The sequence below is a fragment of the Aptenodytes forsteri genome, unplaced genomic scaffold (assembly GCF_000699145.1).
Source record: "Aptenodytes forsteri isolate BGI_AS27 unplaced genomic scaffold, ASM69914v1 Scaffold132, whole genome shotgun sequence".
NCBI lineage: Eukaryota > Metazoa > Chordata > Aves > Sphenisciformes > Spheniscidae > Aptenodytes > Aptenodytes forsteri.
Genome location: NW_008795520.1, coordinates 2,632,970 through 2,654,890, shown reverse-complemented (window position 1 = coordinate 2,654,890; position 21,921 = coordinate 2,632,970). Strand labels below are relative to the sequence as shown.

Below are 21,921 nucleotides of genomic sequence, written 5' to 3'. Positions count from 1 at the left end.
GGTAGGAGCCGGGGGCGGGGCGGGGTGGGAGGACCCTGCTCTTCCCCCTCCCCCCCGGAGGAGCGGGCCCGGGGCAGGGCAGTCACCTCCCGAGGAGCGGGGCGGCGGCCGTGGAGAGCGGGGAGGCGGCGGAGCAGGGGCTGAGCCGGTGTGGCATGAGCCGTGAGGTTGCAGTCTGTGGCGGCTCTCGGGGCTCAGGCGGGTTTCTCTCCCCCGGTTGGCGTGCTTGTCTTTTTTGCCTGTTCCCGTGAGCTGTGTGCACCGCGGTGCCCTACCCCTCCCTTTGTTGCCCGGGCTGACACGACAGTGAGCGTTCACAATTATCTTTCGTGTTGTGGAAGTGTTGACTCGAAATGTGAGTGAGATCTCGGCGAGGGAACTTAGACGCTACTTGTTATGGTTACAAGGGAATTCAGGACGAAAGTTGCAGTGCATGTCCCCTGGGAGAAGCTGCATGCCTCTTTAATTGGAGATTGTGTTCTTTTGCGGGTCAAGTTAGGCTTTCAGTCCTGTTGTCTTAGAAGTGCAAGCATCAAAAAGAACTGATTGTGAGAGTGCGTGAGAGAAAAAGAGTAGTGAGTATGTTCGTATGTCCCTATGTTGGCATGGACATCTAACTACTACTAGTAGAAAAACATCCGAAGGAGTTAAGTCGGAGTGCTGGCACTGACAGGGTGTGTCAGTGCCTTACAGGGAAGCATCGAAGTGAGGAGTCGAAAAGGTAAGCAGAGCTATATCGCTGGCTAGGTGGAGGAGATGGGAAGTGACTGAATAGTATTCATTTCTCTTCTTTATAACTTTGTTTGAAACAATTCTGTTTGCTTGAATCAATTTGCTTTTCCTCCCCTTTCCATAACATACAGTTCTGTAATATTTTGCAGTATAAAAATGCCATCATACATGTAAACATTTTCAAAGCCCATATGATTGGCTGTTGGAGAGTAAGATCAGAATTGAATACTGTGATAAACCCTTTCACTTGTCATTTTCTAGCTTTGTTGCAACATCTTCTCTTCAGTAGCTGTTCAGACTTTAGAGCTGGACTTGCATCCTCTTGCTTTTAGAGGAGAGTCTTGAAAATAAGGAATGGTTTGGACAATTACAGGAGAATTGGGCACAACAACTCTGCTAACTGCAATAGCCATCAGGAGTTCTTACTAGTAGGCTAACTTACCTGATTGTTTCTGCTGTGTAAATCAGTTTATTTTCAATACTCTGGTCATCAGTGCTTAAGAAGTTTTGTCCCACTGGTCAGTGCTTTGGTGTACAGCAAATGCACGGAACTAAGGGGCAAAATGAGACAAGAGTGTGGGGCAGCCCTTGAAGTGCAAATGTTAGGATATCAAGACCCTGCTTACTTTTTTCATACTTTCTTGAAACATGTAAAACTTATATGTAGAAACCAGAGAGGTGTGCTCTGTTGATTTAGATGTGAGATTGAGCTAATTCTTCATGCTCTGAACTCTTGTGATCAAGAACTGGGATCACCTTGGCTGTGCTTATAGTGGGATTGGTGGTCTCTAAGCAAATGAGTGGGTAGACAACCAGAGATGACAGAATTTCAGCAGTGCTTCTCTTTTGATGCTCTAATAGTAAGCAAGCTAAATAGATGATTGTGTCTTAAACAAGTACATTTCAACATTTTTTGCATTGTTCCAGTGATGCAAAATAGCAATTGTAAGCCCACTGTAGCTGTTGATACTTTCCAGTTGTTTTGATGTCCTAGAAAACCAGCCCTTAAAATCGAAGGTTTACAGTTGTTGTGGTCTGTTCCTTTTATTTGTTTAATTCTTGTTTGGTATATTTCTCTCTTGAGTTTCAATGTTTGTTCTATTTGTACAGAAGCTACAAAAATTCTGAGCTAGAATACTTAAGAGTGTCAAGGTTTAGAGTAGATAGAAGAATAAAAACTAAGTTATAACATAAAACTTAACAATGGCTATACCATCTCTGACCATAACAGTAACCAGTATCTAATTTTGCAGTGTCCTGTCCACATATATAGCAGCCCAATTGACAGTTCAAAGTAAATGGTGTGATAAAATCATGGATCTTCTGTGCTTGATGAACTCTCTGGGATTTATCTGCTCACTGTCCTAACAAAGAGTGGTTTGTTTCTGACCAGCTGTTACAGTGATCATCAAGGATGATAGAAGTATTAGGGCAGTTTCCCCCTGGTGACTGAGATCAGTGGTCACTCTATGGCCTCAGTGCTACAGGAATCCCTGTAGCTACTGCCCTTGTAGATGCTTATTCATGAATTGGGTTTTCTTCATATCGCCTGGATTATGACCCATCCTAATTATGTAACCTCAAGCTTTTCATCCCATACAGGTAGGCTCAGGAAAGTAGTTGGGGTTTTTTGTTCTTTTTTTAATGTCATTTTGCTGTCTGACTTTTATATGACTTTAATTTTACTGTGAGGTTTCAACTTCTCTTCCCTTTGAAAGGAGTGGTATTTTTTTCAATACTTTTCTCAATCTATGAGAAGAAAAGAGCCTTTCCTCTGATCTGTCCTTTCTGCCTGTCATACTTCATTATCCACGTCAATTAATTTACATGTCTCTTCCTGGATTTATTCCTCCCTGTGTTCTCTTCTCTGTCTCAAATTCTGTCTGCTTTGAACTTTTTCTGTTCACCCAGACTTACCAACTATTTCTGTCTCTTGCTGTGGTTCTTATCTCTTTTCAAATGAAGGTCTGTAGCTTCTCATAGTCTTGGCACTAAATTCTTTGTTTGCAATCCACATTTTCTCTCCTGTAGATCTATTTCATCAGCTGTGTATCTTCTGCTCTTGGCTTTCTAATCTGTTTATCCCTTTCCTATGTGATTAATTTATTTCCCTTACGAAGTGCCAAAACCAAACCAATCCTGAATAGAAGAAAACTCCATGAATTTTAAGACTGTGTTTAGAAAGAACATTTTACTGCTGCTTTTGGGAGAGGAGGGTCATTCTTTAAAAAGTTTATCTTGTAACATTGGAAACAAATCTCTTATTCATAGGAAAATTATTCTAACTCGAGTTTTCTGAGATGCAGTGGCCTCTCTGTAGATAGTTACCATGTAACAACACACGCAAGCTCCCTCCTGCTTCCCAGTGCAAAATGTACATGGTTTTGTGTTATGGTAAATATAGACTGACTTAAAAATCGCTTACCCTTATAATAGGTAAATGCAAAGCAACCTTTGGATTTTAAATGATAGAAGGAGAGAAGACAGGTTGTACCACCTTTGAGTAAATGTGACATGTAAGATTCCAGTCAAATCTCTTCAGTCCCTACTTCTCTGTGTTTCCTCCACCAGTATCTACTACTGCCAGTCTGGTCACATGAGTTCATCAATCCCTCTCATTGTCAGAGAATGTATGGTCTTTCTGTCTGTTTTAAAATACTCCTTTTTGGTCAGGACAATTTGATTCATTCTTTTCTCCCCATCCCCCCCACTTATCTGATGGTCTCTGCATTTATCACCCTGGCTTTCAGTTTATTTAAAACCTGATTTTATTGCTTAGAGGGCATAGCTCTTTTGCTTGTAAGGAAGCAGATCTTCCCTCTTTCAAGCATTCATTATGCAGATTGGAGTAGAGCTAGGTTTATCTGTTCTACCTGTTTATCGTGTTAACTCTTATTGCTAGAGAAAGGAGTAAGCAGGGAGAATAGCTCCTCTTTTCTCTCATTTAGAGACAGCATATGCCAGTAGCAGTGCTTCAGAGCACTCTTTCCTTATGCAGACTGCTGCAAAATAGAAGATGTCTAACTACTAGAAGAGACTTTTTCATGGTGTGAATGAGAGAGTTTCCAAAGGGTCAGCATTAGTGAATATAAGTTCTACTCTTTATCAAGGAGTTGGAAGAAGACCAGACTGAGATTGAGGATGCAATTTGGTCTTTCTGCCCCCCTTCTGTATTATCAAGCATATAAGAAACGATTTAATTCTCACTACATTTTAAAGACTAAGCTGCAGTAGCTCAGAAGCTGTTCAATTATTCCTTCTGCTGAAGTAAACTTAAGTCAAAGGAGGAGGTTGGATGTCTGGGGGTGGTTTCCACATCAACCATCTGTTTTTGCTGGTACTTGAGTCAAAGCCCACAATTGTCTCCCTTCTCCTTTCCCCTCAGTCCCCCTTCTTCACCCCCCTGCCCCCAAACACGTAGTTTAGCTGCTGGTGCATCTTTGGGGTGGAGCCACAGTTTTACTCCTTTTCACCTGTGCTAGAAATTAAGTTTTGTTCCCTGTACCTCCTACACAGTTTGAGATCAGGTGATGCATGTAGCTCATAGAGGGGAGTAAGCTGATTCTTTATATTGCCTTATTTCCTTAAACAGCCGTGCTGTGCGATCTTTCATCTCTTTATGCTTTCTCTAGTTCATGTCTTGTAACCCTTTCGCCTTTTGGCACAGAGTTCAGTTTTCTTCCTAAATCCTTTCTGTGTAATGATGATCTTATTTACAGCCAAAGTACTTTAACTTTCTAGACCTTTTCAGTAGCCAGCATGGTAGCGAGCATTTGTAACATCTGAATGATGTTGCTTTTCAGCTTTTCCATGAAGGAGGAACAACAGAATTCAAAAGAAAAACTTCTCTAGGGTGACAGCCTTGGCAGCTAACTGGAATGTTGGAGCTCAGAGCTGCTTTGTCAATTGCCAAACAAACAAACAAAAAAGCTATGAAATGACTTAACTCCTCTGGGAAGAGGACACCAAAAAGAAAAACTAGAGCAATTAAGCAGTAGTGCAAACACTAGAATGAGTTGCATTTGGTGAAATTGCAAAGAATGAATATATAAAAGTTTTTCCCGAGTGTGAGTACACAGTAATGTTACAGTTGGGCTAAAAGAAGCTATCTGTCCAATCTCATTCAGTTTCTCTGTTTCTGAATGGTGCTAAATTTTTAGATACATCTGTACAGTTCAAAGAGAAGATATTTCATGTCCTAAATCAAGCAATAAAAAAACTTACAAAAATGTAATTGATGTGGTTCCTGTTATCATACAGAATGACATTATAAGAAAGAAGTTCCAGAATAACAGAATAAAAAATGTTCTCCCTGTTCTTACCTGGTATTACCTTACTCATTAATATGCTAGGCTGTGAACTTAAAAACTTGTTAAATATGGGTATTTTGACTTTTGGTATTGGCAAATCCTTTTTCTTGTCCTTCCTTGCAGTTGATTAAATGTGCAAAGTATTCCATAGTTCCTGAAACATGTTATCCACTGCTTGTGGATAAACCGTTAACATAAGTCTAAAAGTCTTTTGCTATTTTGAACAATTTACATAAAATTGGAGTTTAAACTGATAAAAGCAGTTACTTTGAAGTTACATTCACAAATGTAACATTTACGAGTCTACATGTGTTTGGAAACATTGCTGCCTTCTTTGGTGCAGAAAGGTTTTGATTTTTTTATTATAAGATATTGATATTTCCATTCTGTGGTAGAGAAATGTGTTTTATTCTTACTTTCATACTGTAAACAAGTGAATTGTAATTGCAGTTTCAAGTTTCACCTTAGAAAACCTGTTTGCTATTTTGCCAGAGGGAAATATATTTTTTTTTGTCTACTAAGTAAGCAGGTATTGAATCGGCATTTAAGTGATTTATCTGTAGGAAAGATTTGCTTTTAAAGTTGTGTGGCACAGTAGGATCTTGACAGGAATTGGGAGTCTATTATAAAGTGCTGCTAGAATATGTTACCAGTTTAAAGACACGAATATAAAATCCCCAAATATCACTCTTGCTTTCAGAGCAAAATATAAAGCACCTCAACTTAAAACACCTCAGGAAAAATACACTGCTGTTCTGAAGCTATTGCAGATCAGTCCCTGGCAGCGACACCGTTGTTTCAATTTCTCACTGGCCTGCAGCCTGTTTGCGCAGAACAGAGCAGCGTGTTAAATTTGCTCTTCAGCATGGTTTTGTGGGTTGCACAAGTATGGCTTCGTGAACCATGTTTAACAACCAGTGCTTACAATCACAGAGCAAATTGGTGTAGGAAGAGAGATTTGGTTTTATTCTTTTCCTGGTTTCGTTAGACAGTAGCTGTTATACTACTGTCAATAATATGAGTCTTCCATGGAAAAAAGGAAGGTAGACGTGAATTTTGTAGTTGTTTTTAACAAGAAAATCTGACAAACAGCATTCGCCAGATACATAGGAGAACCGGTTTTAACTGGATTTCAGATTTATTTTTGGAAGAACTGCAGAGACCAAACCCAGATTATTTTAATAGTGACTATGTCTCAGAACATCTCGCATTTTGAGAAACTCTGTGAAAGTGGTAAAACCAGTGAGATTACACACACCCACGGTAGTTTAAATATACAAAAAGGTACACAAGGCAGCTAACTAGTGATATTTGGTCCATAAAAAGAGAAACCTGGCTTTCTTTCAGAGGTGAATTTTTTCTTAACCTAACACTTTGGGGCTATTTATGATACCTACATTTCATACTAACAGGGAAGATTTGATAGAATGAAGCATTCTCAGCTTCAGCGTGCTTTGCAGTTGAGATGACATGAAGGGCCCTTCTTTACGGGAGCTAACATGCAAAATTTTCACAACCTGAAGCAAAATCCTTTTTGTAACTATTTTTTTCATCCAGAAAGCATGAGCAGCTGGGTGGGGGCGTGAAGAATGAGAGGAGTTTGGAACAGAATGTCTTGAGCGTGTAAATGGTCATATTTGTGAGAAAGAAACAGCAATCTTTTTCTGAGAAGGGTAGAATACAGAATCTATACCAAGCCTGTTGCAACATTTGAAACAAGAAAAATCATGCAAAGGTAAAATGTAAAAAAGCAAAAATCCTTAGTAAAACACTACCTCATTTTAAATATGAATAAAATTTGGAAAACAGGTGAAGGCAAAGGATGGTGGATGTTCCCAGGATTCATAGCCCTCTGTTTTGCTATTGACTTTTCAACAGTGGGAATTTTCTTACCATATGAGAAACTTGCTTGCTGCTTTTACCATTGCTAGGGTGTGTTTATGATGTTATAACAAATAACAATTCCTGTGTGAAATGGAATGAGCACGTAGATTTGTGTGCATGTTAAATTCAATTTGTAAAACTAAAGACTCAAACAAGATTCTGATAGAGTAATGTATCAGTGCTTTGACTTGCTTAGCATAGTCTAATTTTTTTTTATTCTGCCATCCTCTGGGCCAATATCTGTGTAACCCATTTGACAGCTCTGAACATTGTTAATGAAACCGATGTTAAGTTTTTATTTTTGTTGATATTGCAAACTTAATCCTTTTCATTGCGTGCTTACCTGATGTCTTCTGGAGACCTGCTATGTTTGTAAGAGAAACTGCAATAAAGTTGTAAAGATGACTGTAAAAAATGCTGTTGCTGGTAGAAAAATAAATAGTGAATCTTGCACGAACTGTCAAGGTTGCCTTGATGGCTCTATATTAGGGGAAGCAATTGTAAACTTTCTAATCACAGTTTATCAGCTTATATGTTTGAGAGTGGTAAGACAAGGAAGCTTTCTTCAGTCTTTAGCCAAACTGAAACCAGATCTGGGGAGGTAGTATTAAAGCATTACATGTAACTGTTAAAACAATACAAATGGACCATAAACCTTGAATACATGTATTACTAATGAACACTGATGTAAATGGCTTATAAATAGGTAAAGTGCCAGAAGTACCTGTATCTTTGATTTACCACGTGGAGGAAGTGTGAAAGCAGGCATCCCAGAATAAAAATTACTTCTTGCCTGTAAATTTTGTAGAAAAATATTGTAGTTCTTCCAGCTTTACAAGTATTAAAACGAAGTATGAGTATTAAGCAGTTAATATAGAGAAGTTCAAATTAATGTGACTAAATAAAAAAAATACAAACATTTTTAAAAGTACAAACATATAGATTTTAAGAAACTACATCATTATATAGGGCATTTTCACTGGCTGCAGCTAATAGCTTACGTACCCTTAAAACAGGTTGCTGGAATACAAGCCAACCATATACCTGTAATTCAGCCTATTTTAACTGAATTCGGATTCAGCCATTTCCATTTTTCATTGTCATTCTTGTATCTCCATAAACAAATAGCATTCTTAGCTCTTACTTTGTAGCATCACTATTGAATACACTGAGCTATTCTTCAGATTTATTGTTATTTTGCTAATTTTGTCATCTATTCCCTTATCTTTGAAATAACAGCTACTAGAGAATAGCTGGCTTGTGTACTTGGTCTTGTGACAAAAATGTGAGCGTGTACTAAAATCTAGCAATTTTTTTTGTCTTTCCATCTTCAGATTTTCTGTTTAAGTTCTTGGTCATAGGGAATGCTGGAACTGGAAAATCCTGTTTACTACACCAATTTATTGAAAAGAAATGTAAGTATATGTGAGCACAGTAAGAGTTCTCCATTGCTTTGTACCACAGATGAAGGCTCTGCTACATGAGTATCTACTCTTTGTATGGAAGTTCCCATAATTCTTTTATTTGTATAGATGAGGATTTTGACTGAGAATTATGTTCAGAACCATGCTGTAAATCTTTATTCTCACTGTTTGCCTCTAATCAAAAGCCTGATATTGAGCAGTATTCCCTATTACTCTCAAATAAATGTTAACAGGGTGTTGATAAAAATACAGGCTTACTTTTTGTGAGAATTATACCTTGCAGCTATAAGCTTCCCTAGATACATAGTAGAGACTTGGATCTTTTAGAAAAAATACTGAGCAGATGAAAGAAAAGTTGAATTGCTTGAGTAGATTTAGAAAGCCTGTTGGATAGAACTCAAATCTCCCAACATCTAGTCTCTTTCTAAATAAATAGATACTCCACGTTCTTTGTTAAGGACTGTGTCCTATCATAAATACTGGTAGAGACTCCATTGTAAATGTTACTTAGAGATGAATAGATGATATAAAGAAAATTTCCTGTTGGGTAGTGCATTTAGCTCATGATTAGACAAAAATAACATGCATTTAGAAACCTTTGTAAATCTAAGGTGGCTGTTATCTTTCTCAACCTTATCTCTTGAGGAATAGCTCTGGGAAAATAATGTGTAATCGCTAAGGAACATGGCATGATTCTATGATGGAACTTGAATCGTGACCTTGCTTCTAGTATGGGCAGTTGTATATTGCTGAGAATCTGTGATACATAAAGTACTGTGAACAGTGTACATAAAGCAAGTATCTCAACTTCATACTTTAAAGAAGAAGTAGCTCTTGCTTATTCACGGGCAAGACTGTCTTTTTGTGTTCTGCTTTTCCATGAATTTTAATTTTAAATTGCATCAAAGTATTAGAAAACACAGTTTGGAAAAAAAAAAGTGTACAAAAGTTATCTTGTCATTTATTAATGTGAAATGGGAATGATTTGATTAAGGCAGGCCTTTCTAGTAGTAATTTTGAATTGAATAAGCTGTTCAAAAATTGTAAGAATGTTTATTTCTGCATGGTGGCAGTAGGCTTATGAGTGGCACTGAATTTGATGGTTCAGGAAGTAGTTTGTAATTTGAACACTGAGGAGTTTTGATTATACCTAAATTGGATTATGTAAAAACTAATTATTCACTCTAAATATTCTCCAAATAAGTCTGTTTTTATTTCTTTTTTTTGTAGTCAAAGATGACTCAAATCATACTATAGGAGTGGAATTTGGTTCAAAGATCATAAATGTTGGTGGTAAATATGTAAAATTGCAGATATGGGATACAGCAGGACAAGAGAGATTCAGGTACCCTTTTCAATCATTTTATCAAGTGTTTGTTATTAAATTGTTGCTGTGGGTGTTGGGTATTATTTATCACTGCTTATAAGTAGGCATAGTTTCTTGGTCAGTGGAATTGTTTGTCTCCTTTCATATTATTAACTAGGCCAGATCTTCCAACTTGGACATAGCGACATAGATCCATTGATTTCAGTAAAGCAATGCTGCCTTGCAGTATCTGAGGTTCTGCCCTTGCTTTTGTTGGGTATTTTCTGTGATGGTTAAGGTATATGAGTAGAATATGTGGCTAAAAGTTTGTTCACCAGTCAAACTCAGAATAGTTTTTTAAGTAACTGTGTGCTTAACTCTGTGTTTAGAAGACCTTCTATTGTTTGGAATAAGTAAATGCCAGGAAGTTGTAAGCTGTTCAAAATCTGCATGAGAACAGTTTCATAGTATAATATTATTTTATTAGAGGGGAAAAAAAATCCGTTGTCAAGTTCACTTGGCTAAATACACTTCTGGAAAGACTGAGATCTTTTAAGTTTCTTAAAGAAAAAGCAATGTATTTGTCAGCTTAGAACCACCAAAGTACTTTTAATGCTGTATTTTAACTGTGTCATACATCTGAGGCATAGATCAAACTCAGTAAAGATCTAATGTACTCCTGAGTACATTCACCATCAAATAGGACATCAGTTTTTTATATTTTTGGGGGATGGGGTGTGTGGGAGAGGCTTCTTTGATTTGGGGCGGGGGGGCAGTGGTTAACAAAGGTGAGTATGGTGGTAGAAGTCTGAGTAATGGGCAGCAATCCAGGTAAATGTCCTCTATTAGACAAGTTCTTTGAATACATCTGTGACTAGGTAAAGCTGGGCAGTGCTATGTAGTCTCCATTAATGAGATCTCTTCAGTGTGTTGGCCAGATATCCTGGGATTCTGAGAAGTTTGGAGGCTCTGTACTTTTAGAGGCTTGTGCAAATTCTGCTCTTTCAAGTTCAAAGTGTTCACAGACTTGCAGGTCCTTCTTTTCCTGTTGCTTTTTATAGTCTATCTAATTATTTTATTTTTAAGGCTGATCACACCTCTGCGTACTTAGCAGTTATTTTTCCTCTTCCTTTACCTTTTGAAGGATGCTTTGCTTTGATTTCGTTGCCTCCTCCTCTTCAACTTAAGGACTCTTAAATTGTGCAATTACAGCTACTTTGCTCATTCTCTCCTCAGTGCTGAGAGTTCAAACATAAGTTAATTATGCTGTTTTCATGCCACCGATACCGCCATCAGCTCCCAGTTCTGTATCAGGCCATATAGTGTGATGATATGTGTAGCTTCAGCAGCATGCAGGTCATAATGGACTTTGAGAATCACTGTACAGCTATACTTAGTGAAAGTGCTTCGTCAAAAGTCTATTTGTAAACAGTCTGCTGCTGCACAGCTGATAATGTTGTCTAACACACATTTTATTTCAAATATGTAAATGAGAATTCTGTTTCATAATATATGCATTTCATATGCATTATATTAACCCAGATTTGAAACAATGACAATATTACAGAAATGTACATCTGTAATTCTATTTCAGGTCTGTAACAAGGAGTTACTATAGAGGAGCTGCAGGTGCTTTGCTTGTCTATGATATAACCAGGTAAGAAAACTAGCAACTCTTTTGCTTATAGACTACCAGATACAATTAACGCGTAACGATTCCCCCCAGAAGTGACTAATCCTCTAACGAAGAATGGGCAGGAAGAAAATAAGTATAAAAAGTACTTTTGTTTTAGTGCGTATTTAAGTTTTGGAACTTGCTTACATGAGATATTATGAATGTAATAAATGTAAACAGTCTGAAAGGGTTAGACAAATACATGGAAATAGGCTCACCAGTAGCTGTTCTAATCATGGCAGACCACACGCAACCACTGCCTCAGGAAGCCTTGCAGCAGAAACTAAGAGCAGACTTTAGCCACTTTTCACCAAGGTGGTACACCCCTGTTTGTGTACCAGGAAACTCCTTATTAGTATGCTGGTATAACAGGTCATCCTCTGGAGAAGCTAGCTCTACCTACACATTCCTTAACTGTAGCCCAAAATTCTGTTCATCTCTGCATCTTTTAATATTTTAATATTACAGGCAGCCAATAGAATTAGCATTACACATTTCCACATTTTTTCCTGGCCACCATTGACTGATACTTGTCAGATACGTTTCATGTTGGTTGATGATGGTTCGCTAGATCTGTTGCTTTTTGTCCTGTGAGTGGACTGTTCTCCTCTGAGCAGTCTTTGAAATCGGTGTTTTCTGCTTAAGGTCAGTTGGACTCACCTGTCAGTCGTACTGCTTGAAGGCTTTATCTCTGACCACCACTACAATGACTAATGGTGTGTGCAGGGTAACTGCCTGCGATATTATTAGTCTTGACGCAAATGTGAAAGTTCAGGCATGCAAGTCTCCACAAGTGTAGTAAATTCTTACAATCCCACCTGAAACTTAAGTATCAGTTGAATTCCATGTTGAACAATAACGCATTCTGTTATCCCAAAATTTCATGCACAAAAGGCTGAAACTAGATTAGTGCTTAAAACTTTAGCTTTTCACATTAACAGGGTATTTTATAATTGTGTATATTTATTTATATATTGTGGTTGATTTAGTTTTGCTTTTTAAAAACTTTAAGCTTTAAACTGTTTAAACAGTTTCATGAAGGAACTTGATACTCTTCCCAGTTCGTAGCTGGCATATTGAGATGTGTAGGTCACTTGGCTGACTAGCAGCAATTTGTGGTTTGCCACAAAGACAGATTTGCCTTCTGAGTTTTAGTTCAGTGATCTGTTCACTAGAAATGAGTGTGTCCTAATAAAGGATGTCATTTTCTACATAGCCGGGAAACCTACAATGCGCTTACTAATTGGTTGACAGATGCAAGAATGTTAGCAAGTCAAAATATTGTGATAATACTGTGTGGAAACAAAAAGGATCTTGATGCAGATCGTGAAGTTACTTTTCTAGAAGCATCCCGGTTTGCACAAGAAAATGGTAAGTAGTACAAAATCTTCATGTAGCATTCAAAGATGCTTAATACTTAAAATAATTTTTTTTTGTGCAGTTAGGGAGTACTTTGCCCGCTGTACCTTTTCAGATATCTACAGAAATGGGAGTTCTGTCTGTACATGAGGCATAGAGAGAGGATAGTGCCTGCAGTGAGAACTACATGTACTATTTAATTCTCATTACCAGCGATTCTTCCAGTCGCAGCTGCTACTTGAAGAATACCTTCTATGTGGAGATATATTCCCTAGGGAATGTAATACAACTTCAGGTATTGCCTTGCCTCTGAAGGGCTGAAGAGAAAATGAAGAGCATGATTTCCTAGTTTTCAGCATCTTACAGATTCTATAGATTATAGACAAGATTGGATGGGGTGTGCTGCAGTTGGAAGCAATGAGTTTTACTCATGGGAAACTGAGTTCAGTGCATGACATGGATCCAGAGGACTATTACCTGGTCTGTAGTATTCAGAATTTCCAGTCTGAGGACACATCTGTGGCAGCTAAAGCCAGTCTTAGTCTGAGCTTCTGTGCTGCGGTCCTGCCATCAGTAAAATCTGGTTTTGTTTTTATAAATCAATTATAAAAAGTCCTTTCTACCAACTGTTGCTGCTGGCTGTCCTTTTGCATATAACTGTCTATTAATGGGAAACTATATGAAGTTCTTTGGTTTCATGCACTATTTTGCATGCACAGCCCAGGTTATTATCTTTGGATTCCAACTTTCTAGGATTAATGTATAAATTTCAGAGGAAGGTTTTTTGTGGTTTTGGCATCAAAAGCTAATTTTTCCAGACGATACTATTTGACAGTAGTTCTCCCTAAGAAAATTCTTACTGTTTCTAGCTTTCATGCTTTGAATTACTATATCAGATATTCCAGACTTGTTTTGAGATTGTTTTTCTGGTGTCAAATGCAGAGCTGATGTTCTTGGAAACAAGTGCACTAACGGGGGAAAATGTTGAAGAGGCCTTTGTACAGTGTGCAAGAAAAATACTCAATAAAATTGAATCAGGTAAATTGAGATTTATATTCTTTTAATGCTTTTTTCTCCGAAAACTAAAAGTACACGTGGAAATATTGCCATTCAAAGTTCTCTAATAGAATTAACCCAAAGAACGAAAATTTCATTGTGGTAAAATAACCCATTTGGTTTATAGCTGCTTCCCGTACGTTTTAATAGGAATGGGCATCTAAGTCCGATCTGTATATCTAAAAGGTGTGAATTCTGGATGTTTTTACACAGTGTTTACCTTAACAGTCAGCTCTGAGTGTAGGCTGTGCATTCTGTGGATTGCTGTGTCCCTACAAACATCAAGCCTGACATTAGACAGGTTTAGCAATGCAGAATAAAAACCTAGTATCAGGGCAGACATAACTTTTAATTCTGCTTCTCATATGTAGCAGGAAATACAGTCAAGAGAATTTGAACAATATGAACAACTGAAAATTTCAAGGATGTTTCCTAGCAACTGTGTTTCTCTGAATTGACCTTCCTGCCTCTCGGTTAAAACCATTTTTACTTTTGGAGATCCAGAAATATACCAGAAGCTTCTCAGCGCAAGTGGGCAGGTTTCTATCGGAGGCAGGCTCCTAAGTGTTAGGTGTCATTACAGCTAATGTGCATTCCAGTTTTCCTCTCTTACCTTCTAGTTGTTTGATATCTTCAAAGTTTTAAGTATTGGCCATATTGAAAAGTCTGTCTCAGACTCCAGTTACGCATTTTGAATGCCAAACAAATTTTTAGATGAAAAGAATGTGGTATTTTCATAGGAATTTCCTTATTACTGCATCAAATCAATGCCAAACAGCAGCCTTCATTTTAAACAAACAAAAAGAAAACAAACCAAAAAGCAAAGTATAGCTAATTTCTCCTGATACTGTAGTTCCATGATTGATTTGAAGAGGCATTACCACAACAGAATTAAGTCCTGTTTTCTGTGAGCTGCTCCTGTTTTCTTTGTGCCAGCACACATGCATTGAATCCTGGAAAAATTGAGACTGGAAAGAGCCTATGGAGGTCTCCAGTCCAGCCTCCTGTTTAAAGCACGTTCAGGTTCAACGTGAGAGCCAAGTTGCCCGGGGCTTGTTGAGGCACATTTTGAGATGCTCCAGGAACAGAGATTCCACAGCCCCTCTGGGCAATGTGTCCCAGTGCCAACCAATTGCTGCTATCTACTTAGTCAGTTCCCAGCCTGTACCCGTGCTTGTGTGTGTTCCATCACAGGTGCAGAGCTCTGCATGTGTAGTTGCTGAATTTCATGAGGTTCCTGCTGGCCTGTTCCTCTAGCTTGACCAAGGTCTTTTCTGAATGGCAGCCCTACCCTCGAGCTATCAACTGGTCCCCTCAACATGCTGTCATCTGCTAACTTACAGAGGGCGCACATGTGTGCAATGAACCTGAATAAGTGATCTGAATTATTCAGAGGGATTTTTTTTTTTTTTTAAGAAACCTAAATGTTTCTAATCTTGGCCAGTCCACCATACAGCCGTAAGAACATTTCTGAAGGCACAGGGTAAGGACTGGGCAAAAATAGATACCAGAAGTAGGGAAGGTTGAGATCATTTCCTCTGGGGGCAGTGCTTTATGGAATCATACTGTCAGATTGATCCATTTTTGTTTGGCTTGGTATGTACAGTACTTCTTTCTTTGCATATTAGTCTCTGAAAGCAGGTGTGTTTTAATAGTGTTCGCAGAAAACGTTTTGGACATTTCCTTTGTTAGAAGTAGTTAGTGCGAATACATTTCTTGTACCAGCCTAACTCGGAGACAAACTGCTTTGTCATTGTGATTAAGGGCACATGGTTGAAATTACGGGAGAAGATGATCCAGGCTTGGAATTGCCTAAAAGTAAACAGAATTGCAATAGATCTCTCCATAACTAGAGTAGAATATCATTACGCATTTTTATCTACTGTTGTCAGTTAAATTGGAATGTATTATTTGCAAGTGATCCATCTTCTTGTGACCATTTTGTTTCTCATCAGGAGAACTGGATCCAGAAAGAATGGGCTCAGGTATTCAGTATGGAGATGCTGCCTTGAGACAGCTGAGATCACCACGTAGAGCACAAGCACAAAGTGCTCAAGAATGTGGGTGTTAAAGAAACAAAATACAAAATTCCAAATACTCACTTTAGATACAGAAGGTAAGGCTACAAAAATCTCAGGGTATTGGGTAAATTACCATATTTCATAAATGTGCTGTATCGAGTGCTTGGCTTTTTCACAGTTAGCCTGTAAAGTAACATAGAATATAGTGAAATAATGCACAGTAAAATGGATTTTTTTTTTAATACACTTTGATTTTTTTTTTCTTCCTACCATCTGCCCACTAAAGCAAGACTAGTGCTCTTACTGAAGTATTTATAGATCTTTGCTTACTCTGAGTAATGCTCTGGAAAACATTGAAAAATTCTGTATTCCTGAAATGCATTATTGCCCAAATAGTTACCTAATGCACTGTAGAGAAGGTGAACCATTTCTGTTGTATCGTGGACAAATACTACTAGAAATGAGAATTCACAATGTATGGTGCAGTATCTTGTCCAAAGCTATTATATAGTCCAAAGCTATATTGTCCAAAGCTATTATATAGTCTGTCCTGAAAATAGGAAATTTAAAGACTGAGACTTGAAAATTAAAGGTAATACTGGATTTCAAACTTACACTTTTTTTTTCCCTACCTAAAACCAGCCCAAAGTGGTTCTGATTCCTGTCTGCTATGAGCAGAAATGTCAACAAGAAAATAGCAGCATTGTCATCTGAAGTAGCTCTTCTAGGGCTGTTGCAGCCTGTGGAACGGGTGTGCAGTCTTCTAAAAGTCTTCCAAAGACATTCTTCAGAGGAAGTGAGGAACAGATTTTTCCCTTTAGCAGTAGTAGGGGAAGAGACCTAAAGTCACATAACCTACTCCCAAGAACAGCTTGGTGGTTAGTCTTTCTTACAAACAGTTGTCCTTAAGACATCTCTCAGTATTCATGTATTTTACATAACTCCTTGCAGTATGTAAGTGGCTGTTAGGACAGTCCTTTCTCCCTCACTCAATGAGGGTAATTAAGGAATTGCTGTGTAGTTAATTATTCTGATATCATTAATCCTTATTTCTCTAATACAAGGAGAGCAATATCAAATTAAACAAGTACTGCAGGCATAGTTACTGCATCATTTTTACTGTATTCATTTTTCATCAGTTTGAGCAGTGCACACCAGCAGAAGCTTTACAGAATGTTAAATAAGGCAGCATGTAAGTCTACATTCTCATATTTTGTTCTATATTCCGGGAGCTTAGCTCCCAATTAGAGCTCAGGATTTTAAATGGATAGGGATCCTTGAACTGCTTTTCTCCCTTATTTTCCTCCTATAAAATATCATCCTTCAACTAAGAGACTGCTGGAAAAGGGTGTTAATTTAGTCCAGCTTCGGCACAGCTCTACAGGAGTGAATAGTTATTGATCTTATTTCAGGAGTCGAGTTTTCAGATTGATCAGATGTAGGTAATTGATGGAGTTCTTGTGTATTTTACAGCTGTCCTTGCAAATGGTGTTTGAAGAAACAGAAAAGCTTGAAGGCTATGCAGTTTTTAAAAACATCTTTCCACTATCTACAAACAGAGCAGACCACTGCTGACAGAAAGGTGTACCGTGTGGTGTGGGGCAGGAATGTTCACGTGACACAAAAGTCTGCAAAGCGAACTTGATAATTCAGTGGACAATATTAAGACTCATACCTGTATGTAAACATTTTCCATTACCTATTTTTGTTCCTTCACCTCTAGTTTAAAGCATTGCTATATACTGTAAATAATGTAACAGTAAATTTACAAAGCATGGTATACTTACGTATGCTGATAGAATGTTGCACTACAAGCAGTTTAATATTTTATTTTTTTATCATATAAACAAATTTAACTGAGGTAGGCTTTGTCATGTTTGTTTGTTGCACAATAGTTTATATTTATGACCTGAATTACAGAACCATTGGCACTGTCAGTGAGGGGTTGTTGTTTTACTTTTTCCTACTTAGTTGGCCACATTCTAACAAGCTGTTGACATGACTGATTCTCAGTATATGGTTAGGACCCATACTTAAGTTTACTAATATGTCAAGTTGGAAAAGTAATTTTTATTGACGTTCACATATTCTATTTTATCACAGTTCTTAAATAACTTCTGAAGCTCTTTTATCCAACTTCAAAAGTTTAGAAAAAATAAGTCTCTCAAATAGCTGTTGACTGACTTGGATTTTTTTTCTTGGTCCTGACGTTTTGTATAGCACTGGCATCATGAAGGTGGAATGTATATGTGAACAGAACTGTGCATCTTCTGTGTGTGTTGTGATTCTAGGGCAGGGGCACGGGCTTATGGAGAATTATCACAGTAGGAGTTCTCCTAACCTCTTATCACAAACAGAGCAATCAGCTGTGGAAATATGATCTCTGTTGAAGCATACCTGGTGAGGTACAAACTGAACCCAAACAGGTTCTTCTAAAGTATCCTGAATGTATGAAATTTAAAATACTAATTTCTTTTTCTTAAACATTTGTGAAGTACAAGTAAGAACTTGAATTTTAAAATTACACTTTAAAATTGGGAACTTAGAGTCTGTCTTGCTGGAGCTCTATTGGGAACTTAGAGTCTGTCTTGCTGGAGACAAGACCTTTGAACTTCATGTGAGTGCACTGTACGTAACGCTGTCCACATTGCCCCCAGGAGACTCGTGTGATGGAAGGAAAAAAATCAAGCGTACTACTTATGTAGTTCGTTCTTCCTGTGAAACTCATCAAGGGGAATTTCAGCCTTAGTACTGATATTTTTTTTTTCCTGTGTTTAAAACATGCAATTCAGACTTTCTTTCCTGCCCTCTTTCTATTGTGGGGAAGAGGCATGGGGCAAGAGGTTAGGAATCCTGTCCTCATTCCTCAGCTGGAGACAGAAGAGGAAGAGACTTGCAGAGAGTCCAAGAGGGAGGACTGAACCACAAGTACTGTGTTTCACTTTTACAGTGCCACGACAACTGATCAGGTAAGAGACCTGTGGCTTTTGTTTTGCCAGGTAAGGAGCTGCAGAACTAAGCTAGTGTTTCTGGAGGTAGCTGAATTCAACCAATCGAAGGGGGCAATTTCACTGGCACTGATGGAAATCACTAGTGACATTTTTACTTAGTTACTTGTATAACTAGAAATGGGATGTCTCCTCGGAAGTGCAAATTAACACGAAATAATTAATTTGATTAGAAGCCAGAATGGAAATTCAGAGGTCATACATGCTTTATTGTTTTCTATATATGAATCTTTTCTATTTAAGGGTCACTTGTCAAATGCATGTTTAAAAACTAAACCAGAAAACTAAACCTATGCTGTAATTTAGAGGGCAGTTAAAGCACAAGAGCAAAGCAAGAATGCTACACAGAGGTATACCATCTTTCATGGAATTGGAATTGTGTTTAAAACTCTTCCCTTTGTCCTGACATTTTTGGTTCAAATGGATGCTTATCTGAAAATTACACACCTTAGGTCATCTCTGAATTAAAAGGAATTAAGTTTGCTTTGTACTTGAAAAGCCTAGGTTTAGTTTTACAAAGGCTGTTGGGTCCAAAGACTTTTATGTTACATCTCTCCCCTATGTATCTTGTTATATTTAGGATTGGATTTGGTATATAACTGGTAAGTTATTCCCAAGGAGTATTCTCTTCCTGGTGAGAGTGTAATGTATTTCTGAAGCACCTTAATAATTGTGCATTTACCAGAACATGAAAGAACTCCAAAGAAACTTACCTGTCTTAATCCTCACTCAATTTATTTTGGAAGTAATTACCAAAAGCAAGTCCTGGGAGGTAGATGTTGGATGTAGTTGTCTCCTCCACCAGTCAAAATGGCATATTATTAAACTGAGATGTATTGTGTTTCTGCCAGAGGTGGGGAGGGTGTTGGTTCCAAAATCCCAAACCAGTTCTGGAATGCTGGGAAAAGATGAGATTTTGGGGAGTCTGTTCCCACCCTTACCACAATCTAATCTGGTTTCTTCGTACACTGACAAAAGTGAAAGCTGAGTGTGCACTTATCAGCTGGGACATAGCACAAGTAAAGCTAAAGGTCTCTCTCCTGTCACTGTTACAATGGTTGAAGTGGCATTGGCTGTTGATCAAAACTACTTCTCATTATTAAAGGAGCAGGGGACTGTTAACCAATTTTGTTGCTTTTAAATAGAAATTTTAGGGGTTTGGCAGGGATTTTCTTATGCTTCTTCCTGTCCTTTTCCCTTTACATATAAGACTGGCCTCTTTTGTATACTTGGTTCTTATGATAATTTTGTCAAGTGTCTGTTGTTAAGAAGCAGTAAGCACAGTTTTATTCTTTCTTTAACCAACTGTCTTAAGCTGTCCCCCTTCCTACCTGGAAGGAAAGAATAGTGTCATCATAATGAGTTTTGACATTTTTACCACTTTTTTAATGTATACTCTTACTGTATACACATTAACCAGGTTAATGTGCATGTTTTGTAGTATCACAACCTTTTATGCTGCATCTCACTAACATTTTAAAAGGAAACTTTCTAAAATGGCCACTCCTGAGGGAAATACTGTTGGAAGCAATAGCTCTCATCAGTGCAAGCTTATACTGCTTACTATTTCTCCTCTGAGGGTTTTTTATTTCTGAAAATAAACATCATGCTAATAACAGCCCTAGAGTAGATTTTAAGCTTTAGCATTATAGTTCACACTGCAAACCAAACCTAGTTCACCTAAACAGTAAGTGGTTAAACAGTAATAGGTTAAATTATGTATGTATGTTTTTAGTGTAAAATTCTTACTTTACCAAAGTGAGATGGCTTGGAGTTTTACATGAAATAATACTGGGTACCTATATCCTAGGATTTATTGGATGTGGAGCTTTAGCTGTTCAGACCTTTAAAAGATTTAAATGTCTTATTAAAGCCACTGTCTTGCCTTTTAATGAGTCTGTTGGCCTACACTACTTCATTTAATGCTTGTATCTAGCACCAAATAAAGAATCTTTCCTGACTTTCTAGGTGTCTTACAGCAAATTCTATTTACCTGTACAAGTTTTGCCTGCTAGGTGAAGTCTGTAACATGACAAACCTTAAATCGTCTTGAAAAAACACTTCTGCTAAATTAATTGCATAGTCAGTATGTGGCTAGGAAAGCAGCAGCAGCTGCTAAAGGAGCTGGAGTGCTTCAGTGTATTTCTGGAACAGGGCCTTCATTGCACTCTCTGGTAGCAGCTTTGCCTGTGGCATGGGGGCCCCAACCCTGCAACACTACTTCTGCCACCCCCTGTTAGAGAGGAACAATACATCACTTCCCTTCTGTGTGCCCTTGAGAGGTTAGGGCTGCAAAGGTGCACTTACTTTCCCTGTGTCAGTCTGAGATGGATCTGTCTAGATCTCTCAGAGAATGTGGCTTCAGAAGTTAATGCTTAAAAACCTAAAGTAAGGGGAAAAATACAGAATGCATTTGCACTTACAACTTCTCCAGACTGTTAGGCAATTCATAGTTGACCCATCTCCTGTCTGTTCTTTGTATTCAACTAGGTACCTTATGGTGCAAAAGTACACAGCTTCTGTAAATCCTTAAAAAATTAATGCTATAAAAAAAACTGATTACTCATTTGCATTATATTCTATATGCTGAAAGAATTAAACACTGTAAAAATCTCAAGACACATACTGTAAATCCACAGAGTAGAAATACCAGGTAGCTTTGTTTCCTTCATTTACTATAGAACCAGCAGCATGTGGAACTTCAGTGTAGCCATCCTTTAATAGCTTAACTTTTCCTATTTGCAAGATTATACTTGTTCTTAGTGATGCAGCTTCCTGATTTTTCCCATGTTACCCTCTTAGTATTTTGGAAAAAATTAATATTCCCAAAGGCTTCAGCATGCATAGCACTTCAGATAGCTGCTATAATTTAGGATCTATTTTTTCCTTGTTAGTGGTAGAAAAAGCCAGTCAGATTGGGAAAGGGTATTAAGAATATGTGGGAGGGTTACAGGAGGAACATAGGGGAGAAGCTCAGCTCTCAGCTGGACTTGTAACTGTAATCTATCCCTTTACCCAACACCAGTAAGAACTTTCCAAAGAGAATATATGGGAGAAGGAGAAGCTACAGTTTGCATGCAGAGACTAAAGCATCCTGTAATGGAAGACCTGAAATCCCAAAAAGACAGTATGAGCAGTCAAGGCAC

General features: G+C 38.0%; 1 protein-coding gene across 1 annotated transcript in view; it reads left to right on the top strand.

Annotated features, from left to right (window-relative positions):
* RAB4A (RAB4A, member RAS oncogene family) overlaps positions 1–18,026 on the top strand; it is a 25,656-nt gene extending 7,630 nt beyond the window's left edge. The window contains exons 2-9 of the mRNA XM_019472706.1: positions 674–721; positions 8,261–8,341; positions 9,581–9,695; positions 11,251–11,313; positions 12,548–12,702; positions 13,633–13,728; positions 15,702–15,862; positions 17,241–18,026. Coding sequence (XP_019328251.1) covers positions 674–721; positions 8,261–8,341; positions 9,581–9,695; positions 11,251–11,313; positions 12,548–12,702; positions 13,633–13,728; positions 15,702–15,817 — 674 coding nt within the window. The 3' untranslated portion in view covers positions 15,818–15,862; positions 17,241–18,026. The remainder of the gene's footprint in view (positions 1–673; positions 722–8,260; positions 8,342–9,580; positions 9,696–11,250; positions 11,314–12,547; positions 12,703–13,632; positions 13,729–15,701; positions 15,863–17,240) is intronic.
* Positions 18,027–21,921: the final 3,895 nt, after the last annotated feature.